The following is a 20,263-nucleotide window of genomic DNA, read 5'->3' as shown; positions in this document are numbered from 1 at the left end:
CGATGGTAGTATTATCTATGTTTAAACAATATGAAATAATTAAAGATTATAATTTGATATAAATGTGTATTACTACTAGAAATATATAAGCTGGATGAATGTGATAACTATGATTAATAATATTATTTTATCTGTACTGAAATGTATGGCACCCAGTGTCACACTGTTCATGCATTGATATGTATATGTACTCTATATATATATATAAAAAGATGTATGTGTGTGTGTGTGTGTGTGTGTGTGTGTGTGTGTGTGTATACACGATCCAGCATAACTCTGGAACGGCTCGAGCAATTTTAACCAAACTTGTTATAAGATGACTTACTCTCTGGAAAAAAAATACTGTGGGGATAAGACACCCCTAACACCCCACGGTGTGTCTGTATCTGTGTCTGTGTCTCTGGGTGTGTGTGTTCCAGCATAACTCTGAAACGCCTGGACTGCTGAAATGAAAAGGAATGAATTATATCTATAGTGTCAAATCACAGTACTTTTGACAGTGATAGTGTGCATTTTGGATTCAAGTTCTGTTAAGATACAGCCTGTTGTGCCTTAAAATGGCTTCCAATGTACATCACAATGGAATTGCCTTGGTAAAGGCTTCACAGTATTCCACAAGGGGGCTCCCTCTGGTAAGGGGGATTGGTTCTTAAACAAACAAACAAACAAAAAATAAACCCCTAGGCCCGCAGCTTCAAGCAAAGAGGACAAGTTGTTGTGGGGGGGAGGTGCCTGCTAATGCAGATAATCATCTCAAAGGCTGTTCCCTGTAGAATTTTTCCCAGGCTGTTGACCAGGGCAATTAGGTCTTTAATTCTCGCCACAGTGAGCGATGGCTTTTCCTGTCTAATACAGGATTGGGATAAATAAATACCTGGGCAATGCCGGATTATCAGCTAGTATAAAATAAAAAACTTGAAGGAAAAAAAAAAGAATTATTCTGCAAGAAAAAAAAACCCAGAAACATTCACTTGCCCAACTTGGAGACTGCTGAAAGAGCTGCACTGGGTACATGAGCAACTCGCTTCCTTTCTCCTTTGTGCATAGTAATGAAGGTTCTTTGGGGTGCCACAGGAAACTTTGCGGTCGGCAGGGGCTGCTGTGGCCGCTGCTGGGCCAGGTGCGCTGCCTGCTTCTGCGCTAGCTGAATCCTCTGGTAACAGACCTCTTGGGCGGTTGGGGGCCGGTAAGGCCGGATCACTGGCTTGCTTGGGACTTCAACCTGAAAATGAAAATGTAGGGACATTGGTTTGTGTGATAAAGGAAAAGCTTGCCATGTGTGGAATCTGGATCCACATATTTCAAACTGGATGAGAATGACTATGTCAACTCTGAAATGAACCTGGCTGGGGCCATTTTGGGGGCTTCAGGATTACTACAGTGCGAAGAAGGAATAGGGAGGGGGAACATAGTTAGATGGGGGTTTGTAGCCAAACAAAATAGTTTCCTGTAGAAACCAAGGACATTCCAACAGGTGGCTGGAGCAAGGAAGAGCACGGTATCCAGCACCTCGAACGGACAATGTGACTGATAGTTTGGGGAAAGGGGGAACTTTCACTTTTTAATCATGGGATTAAAACCACGGGACCTTTCAGAGTCGGTTTTCACCAGCTTTTGTCAATATGATATCTCCAATGAAATTGTTCTTTGAGGAACTTGTATGCCTTGGAGTTCTGCTTTCTATGGAGTTATTACTTCGAACCCTGACAGATTGGCCTTACCAATCATGAGTATATGATTTACTCAATACGAGACAGAACAGAAGCAAAGAGGAGCTGAAGACAGTGCAAACAAACAATGTTCCATCTACACATTTCGGGACATATTTGTCCACCTGTGATGTTTTCATACTGAAGACAGGTGCTGAACCTCTATACAACTTTGCAAAAGGGGTTTGTGAACAGCAGATGTGCTAAGAACTTGCAAATATTTGAATTTCAGAATTTCCAATCCATTTCACAAGAGTATTTTTTTTTCTCCTGCTCTGCAACAGCGCTTAATGGACAAATGGAAGGAACACATACAATTGGCCGGAATGTTGTGTGTGGCGACCAAAAGCCTGATTTGTGAAAACAAAGAGCCCATTGATGTTCCAGAAAAGAGGCTAATCAAGGTCTGTACACACACAACTAAAGATCCATCAGCTAGAATCTCCTTACTTCAGTTTTTTTTTAAATACTTAAAGTAAGTTTAAATATTTACAGCAAATGGAACATCTACAGGTCATATTAACAATTTCAGAAATGAGGTAAATACTCTGAAAAAATACTGGTGGTTACCTAAACTTATAGTAACTGCTACTATTTCATCCCAAAAGAAGAAAACAAATAACTGATTTGGTTTGAGTTCACTTCTTTGAAAAGGGGCTTTTTTTGTTTTAGAACACACCTAAATCCTGCAATTTTACAACGTAACTGAATTCAGCCAATAGAATGCCAAATCAGCAAGAACGTGCTTCAAATAAACAAACACAAAACACAAAATCTGTCACATACAATACAAATAACTCAAATAGACAAACAGCCACAATGAAAACATTAACTCGGCAACAGCATAATAACATTTTTCTTAAAAAGCAGCTGCCTTAAAAAAAATAAAGCCTAGGGAAAGATCTGTTGTTTTATATGTGGCTTTACTGCCTTTCTAAATTCTTAGCTGCCACAGCGAAGAAGGCCCTGCTTCTTATTGCATCGTCTCCTGAACGGCTGACGGTACAGAAACATACAGCAAGGCCTCCCAAGTTTAACTGCATGGATGAAGCAGTTATTAAGGAAGAAGGAAATTCCCCGCTCCTAAATTATCTGGGATCCTCAATGTTTATATGCAAATGTTACATACAAAAACTTAGATTCTCTTTAACACTCTTCATATCTTACAGCAACAGGAATAAATGAAAGGCTACACATTTAGGATCTCTCTAAAAGTTGCAAAGCTATTTCTAGAATCATACTAGAAACAGTGTTAAATTAGACAGCTCAAAGATGTCCTGAGTGCTATTGTACCACGTATCTAAAAATCACAAAAACAGGAGTGTACATTGTCAATGCCTGCGGGAATCCGCAGGTACTAGGTTTCAACACTACATTCACAACCTCACATTACTTGGCTGGACATGGGAATATGCTCCAAAAACTCATCAACAAGAATAGAGATGGCCAAGACTGCATCACAAGACAAGCTTCGGATGCCATTACAAGATCTACTTACATGTCCTTGCTTTGTTACATGAGAAATCCTCCTTTTTTGTCCAGGAAAAAGTGTGGTTAAACTGTCCTCTGTCAACTTTTCTTCACCCTCTTCCTCTTTTGATACCTAAAAGAAAAGGAAGAGAGGAAAAAAGTAAATTTCCAAATTTATTTATTTATTTATTTTATTAGATTTTTATACCGCCCTTCTCCCGAAGGACTCAGGGCGGTGTACAGCCAGATAATAAAAAACCCACAATATACACATTAAAACAAAACTAAAACCGAGCATATTACAGAGATGGCCGAAATTTAAAACAATTTAAAACCCTAAAATCATAAATAGCCCCAATTAAAAATTTAATTAAACTTTTAAGCCAGTCCCGCTTGTATAAATAGGTGCGTTTTCAGCTCACGGCGAAAAGTCCGAAGATCAGGCACTTGACGTAAACCAGGGGGAAGTTCGTTCCAAAGCGTAGGAGCTCCAACAGAGAAGGCCCTACCCCTGGGGGCCGCCAGCCGACATTGTTTGGCGGACGGCACCCTGAGAAGGCCCTCTCTGTGTGAGCGTACAGGTCGGTGGGAGGTATAAGGTAACAGCAGGCAGTCCCGTAAGTACCCGGGCCCTAAGCCATGGAGCGCTTTAAATGAATAATAGATTTGATACTTGTGTATCTTTCAAAATAACAAAATCACAATGCTCATTTTGAAAAGAACAACAGGTCAGCGCTGCCTGTAACAGCTTACAGATTAGTTCTGGGGAGGGGAGATATCCCCATTCTCACAGGACAAAGAGGAGGAAACAGTCTCTTACAACCTTTGATAACGCCTTCCAGATATTTTGGGATTGAAACTGGCAGGGACTTCTGCAGCTGCTGGGAACACATGTGGAGGTCTGGAAAAATGTATTGAAGAATTTTTCTACAGTAATTTTGCAGACAAGCAAATAACTTTATTTGGTCTTGCCTTGCACTTTGTGGACCTGTAACCTCTAAATCCAAGAAACTTTGCACATTTTAAAAAAAGAATTGCTACTGTAGGATAGCAAATTTTTTTAAGGATACTTTTTAAAAACAGTTCATGTTTGGCTCACTGTACTTGAATATATACATTGACACATCCATAATTTCACCAATACAGGTAGCCCTCAACTTACGACCGTAACTGAGGCCAAAATTTCCATTGCTAAGCGAGACATTTTGTTAAGTGAGTTTTGCCCCATTTTGCAACTTATCTTGCCACATTTGTTAAGTGAATCGCTGCAGTTGTTAAGTTAGTAGCTGCGGTTGTAAAGTGAATATGCCTCCCGCACTGACTTTGCAAGAAAGATTATCACAAGATTCTGGGATACTGCAACTGTCATAAATATGCCAAGTGTCTGAATTTTGATGACGTGAACATGGGGATGCTGCAACAGTCGTAAGTGTGAAAAACGGTCACAGGTCACTTTTTTCAGTACCATTGTTCACTTCGAGCATTCACTAAACGAATGGTTGTAAATTGAGGATTACCTGTATCACATATTGGAAGAGATTACTGAAGCCACAAGAATTCAGGAAATGAATTCCGTAGGTCAGGGGTCTCCAACGTTGGCAACTTTAAGAAGTGTGGACTTGTGGACTTAAAGCTGGCTGAGGAACTCTGGGAGTTGAAGTCCACAAGTGTAAAAGTTGCCAAGGTTAGAGACCCCTGACCTAGGTAGTTCAACAGTCTGGCCCAGCTTTTATTCTGACTGGCAGTGATTTTCCAGAACCTCCAGCAGAGAAAAGGCCTTCCCCAACAACTGTTAATTAGACCTTTTTAAAAACACTATGATCTGAACCTAAGTCTTTCCGCAAGAAACTTTAAGTTCTCTACCGTCTGAGCTACAAGCTTTTCCAGGAAAGAAAACAGTGAAGAAGCTCTATTGCTCAAGGCAACAGGCTTCTCACCCAATATTTTCCTCTATAATTACACAGTGAAAATATAATTCCTAAAGCCTGAGGTATGTTAGGCATCAAGCAACAAAACTGCTCCAAATCCCTAAGTAATTCCAAGTGTCTTTGAAAATTTTTCTCTAATTCAGTCAATATCCTGCTCGCTACAAACTACTTTGCAAGCCAAGGGCCAACCATCCGTGAAATATAAAGGTGTTTTATGACCCAATTTCTACTGTTTTTGTATACTAAAATATGTTTCTATATATTACAATTCCTTTAATGACACCTTTAGCTACCTTTTTTTTTCCTGTGGGAACCTATAACATATTATTACCGGAAAACCGAAACTCACAAAATGTATGGAATGGAAGAGGCCGTGATCATCATCTAGTCTAAAGAAATTACTATCATTTATAGTGTTCTACAGTTAGACCTCGACCTACAAGCACAACTGAGTCCAAAATTTCTGTTGCTAAGTGAGACCATTGTTAAGTGAGTTTTGCCTCATTTTATGACCTTTCTTGCTACAATTGTTAAGTGAATCAATGCAGCTGTTAAATTAGTAACATGGTTATTAAGCGAATCTGGCTTCCCCATTGACTTTGCTTGTCAAAGGTTTCAAAAGCACTTGACCTCAGGGCCACCGCAACGGTCATGAGTCAGTTGCCAAGTTATGATTTTTGATCATGTGACCATGGAGATGCTGCAATGGCCATCAGTGTGAAAAATGGCCATGAGTCACTTTTTTCAGTGCCATTGTAACTTCAAACGGTTACTAAATGAACTGTTATAAGTCGAGGACTACCTGTAATGTTCCTCTCATAACACACTCAATATGTCAAATCATTTATACTTCTTAAAGTATAGATCTTAAAATTCAAGATCTCATATTCAGAAATTACTCAATCAATGTAGATTTATAGAATATCAGAGTTGGAAAGGACCATGGAGGTCTTCTAGTCCAACCTCCTGCTTAGGCAGGAAACCCTACACCACTTCAGACAAAAGGTTATCCAACATCTTCTTAAAAATTTCCAGTGTTGGAGCATTCACAACTTCTGAAGGGAAGTTGTTCCACTGATTAATTGTTCTGTCAGGAAATTTCTCCTTAGTTCTAAGTTGCTTCTCTCCTTGATTAGTTTCCACCCATTGCTTCTTGTCCTGCCCTCAGGTGCTTTGGAGAACAGCCCGACTCCCTCTTCTTTGTAGCAGCCCCTGAGATATTGGAACACTGCTATCGTGTCTCCCCTAGTCCTTCTTTTCTTTAAACTAGACATATCCAGTCAATCAATCGAGAGGTATCTTTTTAATTGAACAGGTTGAGGAGCCTGTTACTCATCAGCCCATCCCAGTGTTCTTAGATGTTTACCTGTTTTCCTAGTCGGCCTTTGTCTTCTGTTTTGACATCAGTGGATTCATTAAAAATCCGAAGGCACTCCTCCATTGGGTCAGACTCAAAATCCAAATCCTTCTCTAGGCCAGAATAATTAATCTCATCATCAGAGGAGGAGGATGAGGAAGCAGCAGGAGCCTGGGATAACTTAAGTTTCTTAACATTTGCCATCCCATAGTCATAGGGCAAAGAGAAGTCAGCATCATCTCGGTCTGAGTCTGAACTCACATCAGGGAACGGAAGAAGAGGCTGGGCCACCTGCTCCTCCTCTCCACTCTCATCACCAAAGAGATCAACATGGCTCAGGGACCGCTGTTTAAGCTTGTGCTTGGCCCCCGAATTCTCCTTGGCCTGGGAGTTGGTCAATGCTTCCTTAGACCTTTTCAAGGCTGGTTGCTTGTCTTTTCTCTTATTGTGTTCAGTTCCACTAGGGATTTGGGGCTTCCTTTTCAACTCTACTGGCTGGAACTTGCTACCTTTTCGACTTGTCCCTAATTTTTCAGTAGCAGCAGCTTTGCCAACATCTTTGTTCTTGCCAGAGTTCTCCTCCTTAATTCCAGTAATCACAGATTTTGGCTTACTGAGCTTTAGTGCATGCCTGTCAACGTGGGACTTGCTTGGCTTCTCTTTACTCCGTTCCCCATTTTTGTGCTGTGCCTTCACGTCCATCTTCTCCTTGTCTCCTATTTTACCTTGATTTTTCTTACCCTGCGCCTTGTGGTCATCCTCCTTTTTCTTTTTCAACTTATCCTTTGACGCCACTTTGTTCTTTTCCTTTGCTTTCACATCTCGGTTAGAAGGCACTTTGACCAACTTGGCATTTTTCTCCACTACATCTTTGACAGAAGTTCTCTGAGGGCCCTCGATGTCTCCCATGTCATACTGCACGGCAGTCTCTTTCATTTGTCGAGAACTAGTATCTATTTGTGGGGCTCCCTTTTCTTTGGCTGCACCCAATTTGCTTTCTGAACCTCCTTTAGATTTAAGGGGGATGGTAGAAGTTTCGTGGCGTTCATCCTCCGAGTCAGAGAACCGGGCGATGGGCTCATCGTTGCTAGTTTCGTCACAATATTTCTTGAATGAAGGAGAATATGCCTCCTCGTGATCAACTTCTCTCTTCCGCTTGGCCCCCTTCTGTTCTTTAGCTTTGCTCAACAGCCTGGCAGAATAATTTGAAAGAGGATCATATTCTAAATCTGTTGAAGGCTTGGAGTTGTCAATTATGTATTTGCTATTTCCAACAGGGCTGCTGTACTTCTTCGGCTGAGTGACCACAGTGGGAACGTATTCCAGTGAGCTGCCCTTGCATTTCGTATTGTTGAAGGAGTCCAAAGTATATTTGCTAGACTGACTAGAAGCAGCCACTGCAAGAGGAGTAGGGTTGTAGTCATTGCTACTGTTTGCATTGTAACTACCTGGGCTATACTCCAGAGAACTGAATGGGTTGGATGTTGCTAATCCAGCAGCCTTAGAAGGAAGCAAAGGAGGTTCAGAGGAGCCATACTCTTTTGTTGTCCCCAGGAGCTCTTCATACTTCTTTTGCTCACGTTCAACTTCATTCTTGGCAGCTTCAATTGCCTTGTCAAACAGCTCCAGCTCCAGAATTCCAGAAGCTGACGAGACCATATTTTCCAAAGTGCCATTGCTGTCTTGTGCCACAGGTTTGGGAAGTTCTGGGTTGTAGGGGTCATAACCACACCCTGGAAAAGGAAGAAAAACAAGAATATTAGCATCAACCATTCTCAGAATTCCCACCAAATCCCAATTATAAAAATTCATTCAATTATAAAAGATGAGAAGGCAAAGAACCAACTGCTATATGGCCCTCAGAACGCCCTGTATTAGCAATCGTTTCTGTTATGTCATCCAACCTCACTGCATAAAAGCATGGCTGAAGAGATGTTTGTGTTTTCTCTCTCTTTTCTTTAGACTCGAGACACAAACCCCCTACTGTAACATGAATATGCTTGCATTTCTTATCTAAATTTGAAGTCACTTCAACAGTGAGATGGGCACAGGGGTGGGCTTCAAAAATTTCAGCAAGGGGTTCTCTGCCCAGTTGCTGGGTGAGTGTGGCCTAGTCGGTCTCCTGCACTATGGCGGGGGAGGGGGGTTCACCTTCCCCAGGCTCTAGAGGCTTTCCTCAAGCCTCTGGGAGGCAAAAACTGCCTCCCCAGGCTCTGGAGGCCCTCCGGAGCTTCCGGGAGGCCCGTTTCCCCCCTCTCAGAGCCTCCATGTGGGCCCTGCACTTACCTTGCATCCAAAACGGGCCGCATGGAGACTCCTGGGAGGGGAGGGGTGGGCAGGGCCAGCCCGGGGTGAGATTTGGAGGTTCTCCAAACCAGTCATAATGTTAGTTACGGGTTCTCCCGAATCCAGGTGAACCCATAGCAGCCCACCCCTGGATGAGCAGCATATAAACCATTTTCCAGATCTTTCCTCCTATCTAAAATTGATAATGTGCAACTTCAACACCCCATATATAGGAGACCTATCCATAACAAAGAACTTAGGACAGGTTAGCACTGTCTAGTATTTCACATTGGCTTGTAAAAATAATGGAGATTTTCAATTGCTTGGTCTTGAAGAAAGTGAGGAATTTTAACTAGGTATACTTTGTTTCTGACTGGATTCAGGAGTAAATGTCAGCTAATGGGATTATCATGTTCCTATGGGAGTTATCTAATATTAACATAACTAACACTATTACGGAGAAACTAGTCCTCCAAACAGTAACAGGAGAACTGCACTCAAAAGCAGGACATGAATTAGCACACACCAGTAATGAGACTGTGGTCCAAAATGAGAGAGAAAACCACAGGACTGTTGCAAGAAAGGTGAAGGAACCTTAGCCAACAAAAAAACAGTCAGCAGACAAGGACTGGAAGAACATGTTTCATATGGAGCACAAATGAAAAGGAGACACGCATAAGCCATTTTCACTTCCAGTTCATGGTGAACAAGTGTCATCAACTTTTTTTTTTAAGGAGAAATGTGCTTTTAATTTCTAACTGAATCCCTAATGTGGGGGAAATATAGGGAAGTTATACCATCTCTTCCATATCATATTTTTACCTGATAATTCCAACATTTTACAGTAGAAAGGAAAATGAAGATTCACACAATTTGGATGAGTTCTGAACTGAGGTTAGGGAGGCTGCTTTGACAGGAGTTAAAAGGAGTTTCATAAACATTCAAGGAGAAAGTTCACCTAACACCCATTAGCCATGATAGTGGGAAGTCTCGCTATCATCTCAGGCCCTCTTCCTTAGCCACATATGCAAAGAGAAAAGATAAGACTTGGAAGAAAGTTGCACAACGCCTATTGATACATGCTACCACTGTATGAGGAGCACTGTTGCTAGAGTCGTTTAAAAATGTTCAGGACTCTAGGAGACAGGAACAAATCGACCTCACATTGTGAGAAAGGAATAGTTTAGCAATAGGAATTTAGCCCCATCTCATTTAACTAATGTCATTGGAAATATCAGCAAAGACTCCTCAGAACAAGCTGAAATAGGGCACCCATTACAAGAAAAGTTCTAGGAAAAAACTATTGCTTAAAAAAATCTGCTTCTGGTTCGTCACTTTTTCTTCCCCTCTTGAAAACTAAAGATAAGACCACTGTAGACAAAGGAGTGGTTTATCCAAACTACCCCATGTGGAAATGTACCTCCACACCCAAAAGTACATCTTCTTCTAGTTTCACTCCATATCACATTTATGAATAGATCTACAAGTGGAAGTTATCCAAACTTCAAAACTTAAATATGCCTGAAATGTTGTTTTGAGCATGTCTAACCATTTATGACAGCCAATGTCAGGGTTCTAAGTAACACCTCCAATGAAATCAAATTCCAAGGCTTTAATTTCCTCAAAGCTAATTTTTATTAGAGATGTCATATTGGCACATCTGGGAAAACCCGAATCTGAGAGCTTCTGGGTTTTCCTCCCCCAAAAGAAAGTTCAAGTCCTTGCCCGTCACCCACATGCCCATCACCCACACCAATCAGGTACCCTCTGGAACATAAGATACCTCCCCAGTCTTCTCAGCACAGCTGCAGGGCAACTCGGCCTTGACTTTCTTGAAAGAATGTTATTTGGACTACATATCATCTTCACTCCATACAATCCCCCCTCCCATTTTCCCACAGTAGAATTTGTGGCAGGCCAGAAGACTCAAAGATAAAAGATAGCTTCCAAGTCTGACAGCCAGTTTAAATGGTTTAAATGGTTAAGGACCAGGTTAGAAGCCAGGAGACTGTGAGTTCTAGTCCTGCTTTAGGCACAAAGCCTTGTGACCTTGTGCAGATCACTATCTCTCAGCCCTGGAAGAAGACAATGGCAAACACCTTCCCAGGAAAACTACATGGCTTTTTTTTGGCAGTTGCCAGGAGTCTGAAATGCGCATAAAAATACATTTATGGCTACCTCTTACTCTGTAGCACCTCAGGAAGATTTTACTGAAACTGCAACTGAAAAATTACTTTAGAAACCCTTGCAAAAGTTTCATTCCTCCAAAATCTGCATTTAAACACACGGCAAGGGTTTGAATCTTTCTTGAACATCTGCAGTTCAAAAATTAACATGTCTATAATTAGTAAGGAAAGACTTTTATATATGCACAGAGTACTTGAATGTTGGTCAAATCTGCTCCCAAACCCTACAAAAGGGTTATTTAGGTAGTCTATTTTTTTAAAAAAAAATTAAGCATTTCTTAAGCAGTTAAAAGTTTCAGATTAACAAGTACTGAAAAATTCAAGTTATCTGTCTGAATTTCTGAAAAACTGCCATCACTGACCAGTAGATCAAATCTATAAGAATAAGTCAAACTTCATATAAGGAAGCTTTTCATGTACCTAAAGTTAACCACTGCCACTGGGAAAAGTTCAGGAAAATACTATCTGTACAAATATAACTTTACATTCTGGATACGTTCACTGACTAAATACCTATCAAGGATTTTTAGCTTACGAGGAAATGTACAAGACCCAAAATGCATAAACATTTCATATAGAATAAAATAGAATAGAATTTTTTATTGGCCAAGTGTGATTGGACACACAAGGAATTTGTCTTGGTGCATATGCTCTCAGTGTACATAAAAGAAAAGATATCGCAGATCCTTTCCTTCTATACCATATTCTTGTCATGTAATATTTTAACTACAATCTTAATGCAATTTCAATTGTTCAGACATAAACACTGTTCCGCTATTAGAAGTTGAAAGGGGAAGACTTAAGAACGTAATTAATATTTTCTCTTCTACCTAACACTATATACGAGATGATGCTATTTAATTGATTTCTCAACTTTTTCTAGTCAATGTTTTAATATATAAGTCCAGAATGACTTAAAAGCAAATATGTTAACCAATGTTTCGGACACAGGTGGCAAAGAAGAGATAAATAGTGTACTAACGTATAAAACTAAGCAACTCTTTGGTAAAAGACAGTTTAAATGGTACCACCAGTATGTAAAAAGACTGCCACAATGTTATTTCTTTCTGACATATCAAAGGCAAAATAATCATTGGACAAAAGTTTTCTTTTCTCTTTTTACCTGGGCTCTCATGCACAGACAGACAACGGAGATACTTGTTCATACTTTCATCCAAAGGTCTCTTTCCCTTTTAAATGTCTTCTTTGCACTCTACAGCCACCCTGACACACCAAGCTATCAAAACACGCCCTACTGTACAACTGCCAACTCTTGGACAGCAAAAATTGTTCAAGGCTGCAGGATAGCAGACAGGAAACTTGTTAGTCCCACCTTCTCATACACTGCTCTTAAAGAGGTACTTCCCTCTTAAATGGCCCCCGTGTTTTTTTAAAAAGCTCACATTCAGAACAGGCACCTCATATACACCAATTCTCCAAACGTACGGTAGATAAACTTCCACATTATAAACTATATAGTTTAAAACTACTTGGAAGTTGCATCTGATTCATAACGCAGCAACCATATTTTTCCTAGCACCTGCTATCAGAAGCACATTACGCCTTTATGAAAGGCCCTATATTAGATCCTTATAGGCTTATAGAAGCAATTTAAAGTACTGGGTGATTTTAAAAGACCTGTATCTCATTGCAATCTAGATACCTCCAGAACACTTTCAAACTATTCACTAAGTCTGCATTACTATTACTATTAATCATTCCTATCACCCATCTCCTCCCACTTATGACTGCATGACTGTAACTTTGTTGCTTGTAACCTTACGATTTATATTGTTTCCTTTTATGATTTGTTTGCTTATTTGTACCTTATCATTAAATGTTGTACCTTATGATTCTTGACGAATGTATCTTGTCTTTTTATGTACACTGACAAATACAAATTCCTTGTCTGTCCAATCACACTTGGCCAATAAAGAATTCTATTCTATTCTATTCTATTCTATTCTATTCTACTCTACTCTACTCTACTCTACTCTACTCTACTCTACTCTACTCTACTCTACTCTACTCTACTCTACTCTACTCTACTCTACTCTACTCTACTCTACTCTCTTCTCTTCTCTTCTCTTCTCTTCTCTTCTCTTCTCTTCTCTTCTCTTCTCTGCATATTGTAACCAGAATTGCTCCAGCCAATGCTGCCGTTTCAGGACAAACAAACACTCCCAATTTTCCAAGAAGGGAGAGGACTGAAGCTAGAAAGTGCTATTTCTCAATGACATCAAGCGTTCTTTGGAATATCACCCTCATTTTCAGTTAGGAAAATGCTGAAAGCTGAATTCTTTTTAAGTGTGTTTGTGCTTTAAGATGGCATCATGTGTGTTAAATGCATTGAGCTGATTGGTTGGAGATAATTAACTGAAGGCGTTTATGCACTGTTGCTGGCTTATTTGCATTGTTTTAATTGAGTTTACCATGGTCATTTTATATAACTTACCATGGGTATTTTTATTTTTTGTGTATTCTTATGTTAACCACTGAGAGTTATATTTGAATTGCAGTGACATATAAATGGAATAGCGAGACTCACTGAGTATAACTTGGGTTAGCATGTATTTATGAATTACCCAATTACTAGAAGGTGGCCACTGTACACATCTTGGGAAAGAGGAAAGCACCAGACATCGGCAGTCAGTCTGATATGGATACCTGGGACAACTGAAGAATAGATCATAAAGAGATCAATCGGAAATAGAAGCCACTCAAACAGCATAACAAAATGATCACCAGCTAGATGAAAGCTGAGGAGAACCAAAGCAGCTGGCCTTTCAACAATACCAGCTCAACCTGAGATCTTCAACTGAGGCCTTGCTCGCTCTGTTGCTGATGCAAAAGGTCCAAAGGATTGTCCCCTAGCAAGGGCTTTCTTGTTTATGATGTCACTGGCTTCGGAAATACAATGATAATAATTTCCACTTCTTTTCCTCAATTCTATAGCACGATGGAAAACTGGTGGAAAAAATCTGTATACCCAATTTACAATCCAGCCCCAAATTATATAAATATATATTTTATGGAAGAAGACAAGAACTTCAGAGAAATGTCTACCAAAGCAGTTTTTGACCAGACTCTCTGTTATGGCAGCCAAGAAGAAAGTTTTTAAGAACCATTGATATTGATTCAGAAGTAGTCTCTGGTTGCATTATACTGATATGCATACACATTATTTTATAATACAGTACCTTTGTGTATGGTACTATATAAGGCACGAGAGACTTCTAATCTGTATATAAATCTTAAATCTGCATCAGCTATTAGCTGGCAAGATGATACCTTGTAAAGGTAGGAATGCCTTAAAAACCCATTTTATAAATCTTTTTTAATTGTATTTTTAAAAAAATACAATTAAAAGATCTAAATTAATACAAACTAAAAAAGAAAAGAGAAACATGTGCAGAAAAAAAATAGAAAATAAAAATATAAACTAAAGAAAAAGAAAATACATGAATAAAGAAATTACTTCTTCCTTCATCATAATAAGTATAAATAATTTTAGTAGCATATTATCACCTTCTCTTAAAATACAACAAACCGAACTCTTCCTCCCATATATCCTCTCTTATCTATAAATGAATCCTTACAACATCGTTTTTCAGTGCCGGTCAGCAAAATCCATTAAGGATTACCAGAGATAAATATACCTTTTATTTTCTTCTGTTCAATTGGATTGATTCTTGGAGACTACCTGGCAAGGTTTTTCGGAAGCAATTTGCCATCACCTCCTTTCAAGGGCTGAGAGAAAATGAGTGGCCCAAGGTCACCCAGTTGGCAATTGGTCTAAACTGGGCCTAGAACTCATGGTCTCCTAGTTTCTAACCCGATGTCACTTTGGTATGCACTATTCCAAACTCTCTAGTTTTAATATTTAATCTTGATCAAATATAACTATTTTATATTCCCTCCTTTTACTTTTAACAAACTTGATTCATAATCTTTGCAAATTCAGTACTGTCCTAGAACTTGATTTCATTTTTCTTTCTCCCTTCTCACAAAATTCTTCAAACTTTTAACAAGTCCCTTTCTAAGTCCAATAGAGGGGAGTCATCTAGGTTGCTTTTTTGGTTTGTTATTTGTATACCCCTTTTAAGGCATCATACATTTTCACTGGTATATTCAATGTAACATTTTTCCATATCATTCTTGGAGTCTGTCATTTTTAAATACTCTTTCAGCTTAGTCTCAGTCTTGTCCAGTAAAGATTCCTCCTCTTCTCTAACATTTTTAAAGAAATCTTTGAGGATATAAAGTACTTAATGGGAACGTACAATACCACCAAATATGTTATTTGTTTAGTGACCATTCACATTTACTATGGCGCTCAAAAGTGGTTTATGACCATTTTCATACTTACAACTGGTACAACATCCCCATGGTCACATGATCAAAATTCAGGCACTTGGCAACTGGTACCATATGTATTTATGATGTCCTAAAGTCATATGATCACCATTTGTAAATGGTGATCATATGTAAAACCATTCTTCCCAGCTGGTTTTCAACAAGTGAAGTCAATAGGGGAATCCAGATTTAGCTCATACTTAGACTTATATACCGCTTCACAGTGCTTTACAGCTCTCTCTAAGCAGTTTAAAAAATCAGTATATTGTTCCTCAACAATCTGGGTCCTCATTTTACCAATCTTCGAATGATGGAAGGCTGAGTCAACCTTGAGCTGCTCAGAATTAAACTCCTGGAGTGAGCAGTGAGTTAGCCTGCAGTAATGCATTCTAACCACTGTGCCACTACAGCTCTTCATTTACTTAACCACATGATTCACTTAACAACTGAAGTAAGTTGCTTACCTATTGTGCCAAAAAATGTAAAATGGAGTGTGACTCAATTAACTATCTTGCTTAGCAATGGAGATTTTGGGCTCAGTTATGGTCATAAATTGAGGATTACCTGTATAATCTCCCAGGAAGAATTTTATAGCCAGATTACATCTGTATAGTTTGGAGGAACAAACATGATATACACACTATGCTGCCCATTCGTATTACCTACCAGGTTCTTTCCCCCACCAATTTAATTTTAAAAACTGTTTAAACTAAAATCAAAGGTGTGGGAATATTTTATCAATTCACCTTCTTGGAAACGGATGTTTGGTAACTGGCCACGCATAGCACAGCAGCGACTTCATGGAAAAAACAAGCCTCTGTGGCAGCTATTTAGCAAGCAAGCTGGCAACTTGTTTTAGAATAGAATAGAGCTGGAAGAGACCTTGGAGGTCTTCTAGTCCAGCCCCCCACCTCAAGCAGAACTTATACCATTTCAGATAAGTGACTGTCTAATCTCTTCTTAAAAACTTAAAAACTTAAAAACCTCCAGTGCCCACGATTTCTGAAGGCAAGCTGTTCCACTGGTTAATTGTCCTCACTGTTAGGAAGTTTCTCCCCAATTCCAGGTTGCTTCTCTCCTCAATTAGTTTCCAACCATTGTTTCTTTTCCTGCCTTCTGGTGCTTTGGATAATAATTTGACCCCCTCTTCTTTGTGGCAGCCCCTCAAATACTGGAAGACTGCTATCACATCACTCCCAATTCTTCTTTTCTCTAGACTAGCCAAATTTTTCAAATTTGCACACTGGAACAACTAGACACAAGGACAGTTTTTCCCCCCCGAATGCCATTACTCTGCTTAACAACTAATTCCCACAACACTGTCAAATAATTTACTAAGACTGCATTATTATTAGTTTTCTCTTCCTTACTAGTATCTAACTCTTCCCACTTATTGCTTGTATCTTTCCATTTATGTTGTTTTTATTTGTTTCCTAGTACGATTTGATAGCTTATCAGTAACCCTGACAATCACTAAGTGTATCTTTTTATTCTTGATGAATGTATTTTATTCCCCCTATGTACACCGAGAGCATATACGCCAAAGACCAAATTCCTTGTGTATCCAATCACACTTGGCCAATAAAGATTTCTATTCTATTGTATGTTCACCGGCTTCAACTGAAGCAGGCCAGGGAAGGAGTGGCCTTTTTTTTTAACTTTTGCCCATCTGCATCAGCAACACACAGCCAGGGACTAAAAATTTCCCCAAATGCAGAGAGATTCCCTTTAAATTGACCAGGCCATTTCCAAAGCTAACTGTACAAATGACCACGCCCACACTTCCTGACACCCATTCCCACAAATTATGCCTTGCCAGGAAACAGCCTGGTACAAAGCAACCATGGATCCAGAAGGCATCGATGTTAACACACACACACACATTCCAGGGCAATTTTTGTTTTTAAACCCTCTTGAATTAATTACAATAACTTACGAACGTACACATTATTATTTTTTCTTTTTCCTCCCGCAGATGCGATATGGGAGTCAGTGGGGAGGAGGAGGAGGTGGTGGTGGTGTAATTCTCCTGGGGGAGGCTTCCTTCTGCCCACCCTCCGTTCAAGAGAGCTGCTCCACGCGTGTCAGTGGCTGCTCCCGACTCCCCCACCCACCCAAGGGTATGAGTGACTCTGCTCGGGGGGGGGGGGGAAGGGAAGGCTCTCCGTCGCTTTCTTCCCATCCCAAACCCTCTTGGGAAATTCCCTCGCTCGCACCCTTAGCAAGGTTTCTTCTCCTTCACCCACCGCCTCACCCACCCCCCCGACCGCACCCCATCCCACGAGACAAGGTGGATTAATAAAGCCGGCGGGGACTGGGTGGGGGAAGCGGTTGCTGTAATAGAGAGAACAGGGGATTTCTTTAATGTGTAAACAAAAAAAAGCCAGTCACGTCCACGCCTTTATCCCACGCGAGACAGGGACGCCGCCGGTGCTTTTCGTCCCCGCCCCGAGTTCAAAACAGCGCCATGGAGCACGGATAGTGGGGCCTTTTCCTCAAGACCGCGGATGGAGGAGAGGACACCATGCCGTCCGATTACCTCCGACTGTGGCGGGGCGTCTGCTGGGACCAGACAGGGCCAAAAGGCGTCGAGGCGGTATAGGGCCATCGGTGGTGTGTTGGGCCCCGGGCGGGTGTCTGAAGTGGCAGTAGGGCCTCCCGCAGGCCTGCCCGTAGGGACATTCGAAGCCGCGGAAGAAGCCGCTCGAGCAGAGCATCCCGGCGTTGCATGAGGGAGAAGAAAAGCAGGTCGCGGAATACCCCAACCGTCGCTTTCCCTCAGCTGATTTTTCGCAGCTTCAGGCTGCGGCCATCTTCCTTTCGGGCAAGAAAGTATCGTTCCGAAGTTATTGGCGCATGCGCAGAGTCAGAGCGACGAAAGAAGCCAGCTCTGACGTCTCCACTAAGGGCAAGACGTAGGAAGAAAGAAACAAGGTAGCCATCTTACTTAAAGGAAAAGAAGCGGAGTCCAAAGGGCGCATGTTCCGCGAAGACGTCGGCTGTGACTTTAAGGCAGAGGTCAAAGGGATAGACGCTGAAAGTTTCGCCGCCATCTTAGTTAAGGACAACAGAAGGAATGCGCGTTCGCCATTGGATAAAATAGGGCAGGTCCCTTCCGGGTTTCGCATGGCAACACAGCTGGCTTGCTTTAAGGTGGCTACGAAAGTGCCTGCTCAAAAATGGCTGTAGTGTGGACTATGAAAAGAAATGCATTGATATACAGATTTTAGAATAAAGCAAGAAATAAACATTTAACACTTTTCCCTACATTCAAGACAAAAGGACCAAATAATAAAGTTGCCAAAGCTGAATTTGAGACTTCCATCATTGCATCCTTAGAGCAGTATGCAAAAATGCTGGCTGGGGAATTCTGAGAGTTCACCTGTCTTAAAACTGCCACGGTTGTGTATTGTTAAATGGCCTTTTTTCCCCAGGAGACAGTCCAACTCACAAGCAATTATGAAAGTAGACAGATGCTGGTAAGCATGTGAAAAAGACATGGAAATAGGATACGGGCCTTTCATTTGATCCTCACAACTGGCAGCAAAAGCTGAAAGCCCATTGAGAATATCAAGATTAGTTCTCCTGCTTTTATTATTGCAAAGGGGAGGAACATCTAACAGCAACCCCCCTACAGCATTACATGTACAAAGTCTGTGAAATTGGATGGGCAATAAATTTAAATAAAATGTGCATTTAAGTACACGTTTCCATGCAATATGCTGCGCTGTGATGTAGTTTGCTTTGTATAGTGGATAGTGTGTTCTGTGAAGCCTAAATTAACATTTAGCTGCAAGTTGTGTAAAGCCATCCTAGGACAGTCATTATAAAAATAATTGTAAATAAAGAACTATTACATTTTGTGTAAGATTCTCTAATGAGCTAAAATTTGTCTCCTTTAGCTCACTGGAGAATCTTACAAAATATAACTTGTATACAGGATATGTTCAAAAAAGTCAAGATATACGCAGCAATATATGATGCACATTATATTAAAGACAAAGCTTTGACCTCATAATTGTGGCTGCCATCTTGACTTTTCTGACCACCTTGCAGACATCCCTACTTGCATGAGAATCTTATTTATGGGGCCATAATAGCTCAGGCTGGTAAGAAGCCTGTTATTAGAACACAGCAGCCTGCAATTACTGCAGGTTCAAGCCCGGCCCAAGGTTGACTCAGCCTTCCATCCTTTATAAGGTAGGTAAAATGAGGACCCAGATTGTTGGGGGGGGCAATAAGTTGACTTTGTAAATATACAAATAGAATGAGACTATTGCCTTATACACTGTAAGCCGCCCTGAGTCTTCGGAGAAGGGCAGGATATAAATGTAAATAAATAAAAAAAAACAATTCCCCCAGGAATTTTGTCCAATGGAACCTGTGCCCAGGATAACAAGATTTTAAAAATACTGTAGATAACTACAGAGGCTGAAGCTGTGACTTGCACAGCCTTTTCTAGATCCGGCATCTTCCAGATTGTTCAGATACAGCTTCTAGGATTCCTCAACATGGAAATTCCAATGGGATTGTTACTTTTGAATTCTAGGATATGATCCCAATGTATCTGGAAGACACCAGATTAGAGGAAGTTGAGACATGCCAATTACGATAGATAACTTGGGCTATTTAAAATTATGCTCATTGACTCATTTTAGTAAATAATAACAAGAAGAAGAAGAATAAATAACAATTAGAAGTGAATTTTTGGCAGAGTACCCCTTGCCTTATAAGCCAAAAAAAAAAAAAAAACCACACACAAAACCCTATAAATACCTCTATGATTTAAAAATTTTCATTTTAATGTTTTGAAGTAATGTATTTATTATTTTATTAGCAATTCTCTAGGAGTGTGGCAGTAAATAGATTCACATATAAAACTCCCTTTTTTACAACCCTCTACCCTTAATTCAGGTCAGAGTTGGGGTGACTGGATGGAGCTGAGGGTTTACTGGCTGGATGCCCTTCCAT

At 40.4% G+C, this 20,263-nt stretch overlaps 1 protein-coding gene across 2 annotated transcripts in view; it reads right to left on the bottom strand.

Annotated features, from left to right (window-relative positions):
• Positions 1-18,920, bottom strand: part of REXO1 (RNA exonuclease 1 homolog) — a 45,567-nt gene extending 26,647 nt beyond the window's left edge. Inside the window, exons 1-4 of one of the 2 annotated variants that reach the window (XR_009152747.1) lie at positions 17,832-18,920; positions 6,474-8,197; positions 3,208-3,312; positions 976-1,222 (exon numbers count right to left, since the gene is read on the bottom strand). Coding sequence is in view for 1 of the 2 variants with exons in the window: in XM_058163366.1 (XP_058019349.1) it covers positions 976-1,222; positions 3,208-3,312; positions 6,474-8,197; positions 17,832-18,009 (2,254 nt within the window). In the remaining variant the exon portion in view is untranslated. The remainder of the gene's footprint in view (positions 1-975; positions 1,223-3,207; positions 3,313-6,473; positions 8,198-17,831) is intronic. The other variant, XM_058163366.1, reaches the window with a different exon arrangement.
• Between the last annotated feature and the right edge of the window lie 1,343 nt (positions 18,921-20,263).

This window comes from Ahaetulla prasina, chromosome 1 (assembly GCF_028640845.1).
Source record: "Ahaetulla prasina isolate Xishuangbanna chromosome 1, ASM2864084v1, whole genome shotgun sequence".
Classification (NCBI taxonomy): domain Eukaryota; kingdom Metazoa; phylum Chordata; class Lepidosauria; order Squamata; family Colubridae; genus Ahaetulla; species Ahaetulla prasina.
The sequence above is the reverse complement of the archived record's forward strand: the minus strand, read 5'-3'. Positions and strand labels throughout refer to the sequence as shown.